Source organism: Octopus bimaculoides, chromosome 1 (assembly GCF_001194135.2).
Source record: "Octopus bimaculoides isolate UCB-OBI-ISO-001 chromosome 1, ASM119413v2, whole genome shotgun sequence".
NCBI classification, from domain to species: domain Eukaryota; kingdom Metazoa; phylum Mollusca; class Cephalopoda; order Octopoda; family Octopodidae; genus Octopus; species Octopus bimaculoides.
Genome location: NC_068981.1, coordinates 90,511,471 through 90,519,813, shown reverse-complemented (window position 1 = coordinate 90,519,813; position 8,343 = coordinate 90,511,471). Strand labels below are relative to the sequence as shown.

At 35.9% G+C, this 8,343-nt stretch overlaps 1 protein-coding gene across 1 annotated transcript in view; it reads right to left on the bottom strand.

The window, feature by feature from the left end:
• Window positions 1-712: 712 nt before the first annotated feature.
• Window positions 713-8,343, bottom strand: part of LOC106874231 (thioredoxin domain-containing protein 16) — a 32,113-nt gene continuing 24,482 nt past the window's right edge. The window contains exons 10-14 of the mRNA XM_052968211.1: window positions 8,150-8,307; window positions 7,330-7,420; window positions 5,119-5,218; window positions 2,496-2,576; window positions 713-967 (exon numbers count right to left, since the gene is read on the bottom strand). Of these exons, the coding sequence (XP_052824171.1) occupies window positions 903-967; window positions 2,496-2,576; window positions 5,119-5,218; window positions 7,330-7,420; window positions 8,150-8,307 (495 nt within the window). The 3' untranslated portion in view covers window positions 713-902. The remainder of the gene's footprint in view (window positions 968-2,495; window positions 2,577-5,118; window positions 5,219-7,329; window positions 7,421-8,149; window positions 8,308-8,343) is intronic.

Below are 8,343 nucleotides of genomic sequence, written 5' to 3'. Positions count from 1 at the left end.
CCTTTAAAAATTGATTTAAAAAAAATTACATCTATAAATTTTATTTATATATATCTACTAAAATATTAAAAAAAATATATCTTGGTGAAGAAATAAAGCAGTCATGACAGATGAGATGTAGAAAGAATTCTTTCATTTATGAAACTCAAAGTTTTCTTCTTTTTTTTTTTTTTCGAAGTGTTATGAAGTGGCTAAATTGCTAAAGTTAGATAAATTTTGTTGCAGTATTTGTTGAGCTAATGAACTAGCATGTCCTTTTATCAATTAATCTTGTACTTTTTTTTTTTACTATTAATCCAAAGAAGATGAAAGAGCAAATCTGTTTTGGGCAGAATTTGAACTCCAAATGTAAAAGTGCCTGAATAACATAGTAGAAGTGCGCTGAGAGAAAAACTGGACATAACTGGAATCAGTTGTAGTGTGCAAGAGAGAAGACTGTGCTGGTGTGGATTTGTGGACAGCTGTATAAAGAAGAAAAGCTAATCACTTAATGTGGATGGGAGCTTGCAGGAAGACTTGGGACAAAGTGGTGAAGACTGATCTCTGAACCTCATCAAAGAGATGACAAAGGTCTGGGGTAACTGACAATAGGTGTGAAGATGAAACTGTGTAAGTGATAAAGATGCAGGCTAATTGCATTCTGTGTCAATGTAAAGCAACATCTGAACAGACAGAGATGTTTTGAATCACAAAAAGGAAAAATGAACTATACTGAGAGTTTTATATCAGAATTTTAATCATTATTTTGTTGTTTGACAGTAAAACTAAGATTTTTATTTAGTGTATCATTAAGATTTAAAAATAAGATGACTTCTTTTCTCATACTATGAGAATATTTGTATATTTTGTTTTATTCTATTCGTAAGTTGAATATTCCATTCTTCAAAGTTATCTTGCTGGGGTCAGAGTTCTTCCTTTGGAATGGAACCCATTGATGATGGTGATATTGATTCCTTTGACTTGAATTCTAGGAAAAGAAAAAATACAACAGGGTATTGAAAAGTTCCTGGCTTTGGGTAAAAGAAAATACAGGATCAGTTAATTACAATTTTATTGAACATATTTCCCTCCCAGATTCACACACTTATTGTGATAGTCCTTCAGTTTTAATCAAAGGCCCACTCCAGTAATAATTCTGTTATAGAATAGAAATGAATAATAGAAGGGATTAGAGTTTTCTTCTTTACTTTATAGAGATCCTTCTTTCAAAATGAATGTAAATAAAGTTAGTATGATTTTTGTGATATTGCTTGTTTCAGGACTGACTGATCTATGCAGTTTTAGAGGAAGTTAACAGTTAAATACTTAAAGCTCATTAGACAATTCACCTCTACCACACCACTATTGGTAAATCAACAATCAGTTGCAGGTTTTTCCCATGAGAGAATTCCCTTCATCAGTGGAATCTAAGAAATTAAATACTTATTTGTAATGGAGTGCTCTCACAGAGTGGTATACCGTATCTCTCCTTAGTAATTTGTTTAGCCCTGGGCCTGCTCTGATCAAGTTGACTTCTGTCCTTTATTCAGAGGCTGTTTGCTTTATCAGTATTTTAGCCCTTTAACATTCAGATTACTCTATCAAATGTAATTCTTACTAATTCACATTATTTTTACTTAATCATGCATGATCTTGCAACTTCAAGATTTTGATTGTGTGCTTGTTTTTAGAATGACATTGTAGGGTAGGTGTGAAAGGCTGAATCTAACCAGTTTGAACATAAAACAAAGTAGAATGTTTGAGCCTGATATGGCTAGTTTTAAGTTCTAAAGGGATAAAGTTGTAAATGATTTCAGAACAACAAGAATATACAAGTATGCATCATCATCATCATTGTTTAACGTCCGCTTTCCATGCTAGCATGGGTTGGACGATTTGACTGAGGACTGGTGAACCAGATGGCTACACCAGGCTCCAATCTGATTTGGCAGAGTTTCTACAGCTGGATGCCCTTCCTAACGCCAACCACTCTGAGAGTGTAGTGGGTGCTTTTACATGCCACCAGCACGAAGGCCAGTCAAGCGGTATTGGCAACGGCCACGCTCAAAATGGTGTATTTTACGTGTCACCTGCACAGGAGCCTGTGTTTACATAACTATTGTTTTTACTCAGTATTTTCTTTTTGATGCTGATATGGGCTGGATGAATCATTCACTAAATAAATACATCAGTACAGGTTTTCAGATATTTTTGCATGATGCATCAACCAGCCAGGTAGGTCCCTTCCCTGTGACTAGAGGTCAGCTTGCCAAGATTCTCCAGTTAACCTCTGTATTGTATTGCATTCTGACAATCAACCAACCCATTCTTTGATGTTGTCAATCCACAAATGTTCTTGGTAGCTTCTTGCTGTCTTCCTCTCAACACTTCTTGTCAGGAAGGTCTTGGGCAATGACTCATGAGGCATAATGCATACAGCTACATCAAAAAACTAAAACACCTTCTTGTCTACTGTTCCTCTCATAAGCCACTTACTTCATAAATGATTAACTCACCTGTGAATTGAAATTGGTTGCTCTTCAAAAATTTTGTATTTTCTCTTCTTGGTAATCCCATTTCAGCATGTTGCATTTTATCTGATTAAGAAAACAATTAAAATCTTTTCTAATAAATGAAAAATCTAAAAGACAGACACATGCATTGCCTAAGTTGTAATTGCAAGAATAGAGACCAGAATTGTTAGAGCATTGTTGTATAGTGAAACTGTACACCCCTCCCAGTAAAAAGTGGTAGTAGCCAGCCATTATAAATAAACCAGTGGCCGGTCAACAGAGAAAGATCAAAAGAAGGCCGAGAGTACATGTAGACTGTTGATAGTTGTCTCTGTGCTGATATAGTAATTATACTGTGATACTGAATGGATGTTATAATGATCCAACCTTTACAGGATAATAACACTGTATGACCGGGAGTCGTACAGTGCCAGATACAAACATTCTGTTGACGACTTCGGAATATAACAATATCTGTCAAAGGGCAGATACAACTGTAGCAAAAGACTGCTTTATAACCGTGGTGATGAGGAAAAACAAATTTACACTGAGTGAAAAAAAAACATTCACACAGAGTTTAAACTAATTCACATGGAGAATTAAATACCTCAACAAAAAAGAAACAAAAGTTGTAAAATATGGAAGGCTTGTTAGCTGGGATACTTGAGTTGCAAAAACAACAACAAGGATTGCAGCAGCAAATGTTACAACTAACGAAGTTGATAACCAAACCAGAGAATACATTTTCACCTGATCATGTAGCAAATTCCATAATTGAACTCAAATATGATCCTGAGAAAATAGTAATCTTCGAGGCTTACTTTCGAAAAAGAATGTCAAGATTGGACAGACGAAATGAAAACGCATCTAGTTTTTAAAAAACTAGCAGCAGCAGAGCATGAGAAAAAAAAGCATCTGACAAATTTCACCAACACAGTTGATATTTTGTGCAAAATGTTTAGTGAAAAGAGAAATGAAAAATTTATTAACGAGACAAAAAGAAAACTGTGGTTGACAAAAGGAAATAAAGAAAGGTCTGATGCATAGAACCACCAAGATGTGAATATGTACTCTATATGTGATGGTGTACAAATGTATGCTCAGAGAGTGGTCATATCATAGATATTACAGAAGAGAATGCTAAAAGAGTTCCATGTGGGACACCCAGGTATCTCTAGAATGAAAGTATTGATGTGAAGTTTCACATACTGGCCAAGCATGGACAAGGAAGTTGAAAACCTGGTCAGAGGATGTGTGCTGGCAGTGAAACTACCTACTACAAAATATGAACCTTGGCCCGATTGCATATTGATTTTGCAAGCCCAGTAAATGGATATTATTCACCATTCATATTTTGTTCTTCACACAAGGTTATTTATCCTAGATCAGTGGTTCTCACCCAGTGTCCATATGGCCCTTGTGGTCCATATAAGATTTTGTTGTTAAAATTTATGTACAATAAATTGGTTATACTTCTGCTATACACAAAATATTTTAATTATTTAATTATAAAAATATTCTAACTATTTTTTTATACAACTGGCAGACACCAGTGTCACACAAATGGCACCCATGCCAGTGGCACATAAAAGCACCCATTACACTCTTGGAGTGGTTGGCATTAGGAAGGGCATCCAGCTGTAGAAACCATATCAAAACAGACTGGAGTCTGGTGCAGCTCCCCAGCTTGCCAGCCCATGCTAGCATGGACAACAGACATTAAATGATGGTGATGATGATAATGAATACCTAATAATATTTAATTATGAATATATGACAGGCTCTTTTAAATATTGTATGGCTGTGGGTGCACCTTAGGAAAATAAAAATCATGAGTGTCCATAAGCAAAAATTGGTTGAGAACCAGTTCTAGGTCACGACATGACATGACAACAAACAACTAAACTCTGTAAGACAGAACACTATTAAACCTTGTACTAACACCTGCACTGGCTACATGCAGAACACTAACACATATACTCTCGCACTAACAAAACAGTAATGTTTCAGATTGCAACAGGTGGTGTTGTACACCAACAAGTATAAGAGAAGTGGTACAGGTGAAGGCACATGGCTGACTGGTTAGAGCGTCAGACTCACAATCAGGAAACAGTGAGTTTGGTTCTCAGACTGGGCTGTGTGTTGTGTTCTTGAGCAAGATACTTTATTCCATGTTGCTCCAGTTTATCGAGCTGTTTGAAATGAGTTGTGACGTCACTGCTGTCAAGTTGTATCAGCCTTTCCCTTGGATAACATTGGTAGTGTAGAGAGGGGAGGCTGGTATGCATGGGCGACTGCTTGTCTTCCATAAACAATCTTGTTCAGACTTGTGCCTCAGAGGGGAACTTTCTTGGTGCAATCCCATGGTCATTCATAACCAAAGGGGATCATTACCCTTTACAGTGGATTGGACCAATATTTAATTATTTGTTTCACTAACAAGCACAATAGAATAAGACAGCTTGTGGAGGTCCCAACACAGTTCTGATTTCTGATAGAGGACAAAGTAGTTATGTCATAAATGCTCTTGAGAAAGACATGAATGTAACTTAATTTCATACCTCTCTATATGTTTTATAGTCTTGTATCTAAGTAAAAAAATAAACATTTATTTGTTCATACTTACAAGAAGGTTGCATGGAATGTCTTCGGTTTCTCAGTTCATCAAACCATTTTCTTACAGGATCCACTGTTATGTAACGGCCTTCATAATTATATACCATACTCTATAAAATTATTTTTCTTTAAGATTTTCATATATCAGTTGATTACATTCATATATTAGTTATTTATAACCCCAGGTCAGATCTGATCAAACAGGTCTATAGTTAAAGACATTTTAGCCATGACCATTCCATCTTTTTTTCCGGACAATGTATTCAAAATTAATATGACCATTTATTTTTAAGATGGTAAAAAGTTATTTGATGGAGTTTTGCTGCTGTTTCTAGTAGATGAAGCCATGATGTATAGCCTTTCTCATTGAATTGGCATAGAATAAGTAGATAATATGGGTAGCTGGGCTGATAGTTTAAGTGGAGCCAAATGTTTCATTGTTCTTTGTCTATCACTATCATTCCTTTGAGAATAGTTAAGACATCTAATTTCCCAATGATTCCCTCCACCTGTCCTGTCCCAACTATAAATAGGAATTACTATCATCATCATCATCATCATCATTACCATCTTCATCATCATCATTTTACTGTCTATTTTTCAATGCTTACATGAGTCAAGTGAAATTCTTTGAGGCAGGTTTTCTATAGCTTGATGCCCTTCTTGCCATCAACTCCCTCTCATTTCCAAGCAAGATAATATATCTCCAAGGCCAAGCATGTTTCCACAGAAGATTATAAAAACAAAGGAGACTGCTTGTATGACAGTGGTACTTATTTACAACTATTGAGCAGTGTCAAGACAAGGGAACAAACAAACACACGCGCATGTGCACAAATATATGCTGCAAGCTTCTTTTAGTTTCCCTCTAAATTTGCTCTCAAGACTTTATTTGGCCTAGGGCTTTAGTAGAAGACACATGCATAAAGTGTCATGCTGTTGTACTGAACTTGAAACCATGTAATCAAGAACTTAATCTCCTAACTACACAACCATATCTGTGTTATTTAATAACGATTCAGACCTGAAAAGGAGCTATGTTAGAAAAAAAAAACATTCTGTTTCTCTGGTTTTCTCTTCTGCAGTCAACTCCTGTAGGTTCAGCATGGAAAGATTATAAGGACTCTGATAAAATAGCTTGCTGTAGATTCAATTCAGTTTACTATGATGTTTCAGTGGTACTTCAACAGGCTATGGGATAGTGGATCATCACCAAATCAAGTGATTTTGTTATTAGCCACATATGCAAAGTAGAAGAAACATCATTGACTTCTTTACCTCATTGGAGTGAGGTAATCAAAAGAAAAATCCACATATTGTGCCTAATTTTTGCTTAGTGTTTATTATTAACTCCAACAAATTTACGTAATTTAAAAAAAAATTAAAAGCATTCTACTTATACTAATGTTGTGAAGATACATGGTTCAGTGGTTAGAGTGTTAGGCTCACAATCATGAGGCAGTAAGTTCAATTCCCAGACTGGGCTGTGTGCTGTGTTCTTGAGCAAGACACTTTATTTCACACTGCTCCAGTTCACCCAGCTGAAGAAACGATTTGCAACATCACTGGTGCCTAGCTGTATCAGCCTTTGCCTTTCCCTTAGATAACCTTGGTGGCATGTTGGCTGGTATGCATGGGCGACTACTGGTCTTCCATTAAAACAACCTTGCCCAGACTTGTGTCTCAGAGGGTAACTTTCAAGGTGCAATCCCATGGTCATTCACGACAGAAGGGAGTCTTTTATTTTACTTATACTAGCATATAGGTGCCGGCATAGTTGTGTGGTTAAGAAGCTTGCTTTGCAACCACATGGTTGCAGGTTCAGTCCTACTGCATGGTACCTCAAGTAAGTGTCTTCTTATCTAGAGCTGGATTGATCAATGCCATGTGAGTGAATTTGGTAGACAGAAAGTGTGGTAGTCCTTTGTGTGCGTGTGTGTGTGTTTGATGGTGTTGGTTCGTTTTCATCTTTGTAACTTAGTTTAACAAAAGAGACCAATAGAATAAGTACCAAACTTAAAAATTAAGTACTAGAGTGATTTGTTTGGCCAAAACCCTTCAAAGTAGTGTCCCAGCATGACCACAGTCACATGACTGAAACAAATCATAATCATCATTACATCATTACAGATTTAAATAGAAATTTGAATTCAAAAAATACATACAAACACTGTAGTAGTATGAAGAAACAAGTGTAAACCAGAAAGAAATTTCTACATACCTCTGAAAAATACACAACAGACAATGCTGGTGTAAATGGATTTTCAAAATATGTTTCCAGTAATTCAGTTCCAAAATTGTTGAGAGCAGTTCTAATTAGAGAAGAGAAATTTAATGAGGCTGATGAAAATACAAGGATTTGGATTTTTATCTGAATTCTGAAGTAACCATTTAGTATTTAAACTGGCCATATCCAGCCCAAATATTTTCTCTACCTATTTTCTCTTCAAACTGGCTATATCTGGTTCCAATATTCTACATGTTTTATGTTCAAACTGGCTATATCCAGCCCATATAGTCCATCTGTTTTATATTCAAACTGGCTTTATCCAAATCAAATATTCTATCTGTTTTATGTTCAAACCGACCAAATATTCTGTTTGTTTTATTTTCAAACTGGCTACGACCAACCATATCCAGCCCAAATATTCTACCTGTTTTATGTTCTGACCGGCCTCTCATACCTACCCTACAATGTCATTCTAATCACATCATCAAAATCACAAAGCTATGAGATAAATCATGCTTAATCCAAAGCAATGTGAATAGACAAGCATTACATTCGACAGAGTAACCTAAATGTTAAAGGGTTTAACTTCTTATTCATCATTATCATTTAACATCCATTATCCATGCTGGCATGGGTAGGGCAGTTTGACAGGAGCTGGCCAGCTGAAGAGCTGCCCAGGCTCCATGTCTGTTTTGGCATGGTTTCTACAGCTGGATGCCCTTTCTAATGTTATATATTTAAAAAGTCCACTCTGCCCATAATGAAGCCTATTTTGTGGTTGTTATTAAAAGATGAAATATAGCATACTTACACATTTATCCAAGTGAAAACCATTTCTTGACCAAGCTTAGACATAGACAACTGCTGAATATTTGAATAGGAATCTTCCTCCATAGATTTTATAAACAGAATTACAAGTGGCTGCCCAGATTGTAGGAGTTTGGGCAAAATGTCTGGAAAAAGTTCCATCTAAGAGTTAAGAGACAAAAAAATGATTAGTCACAA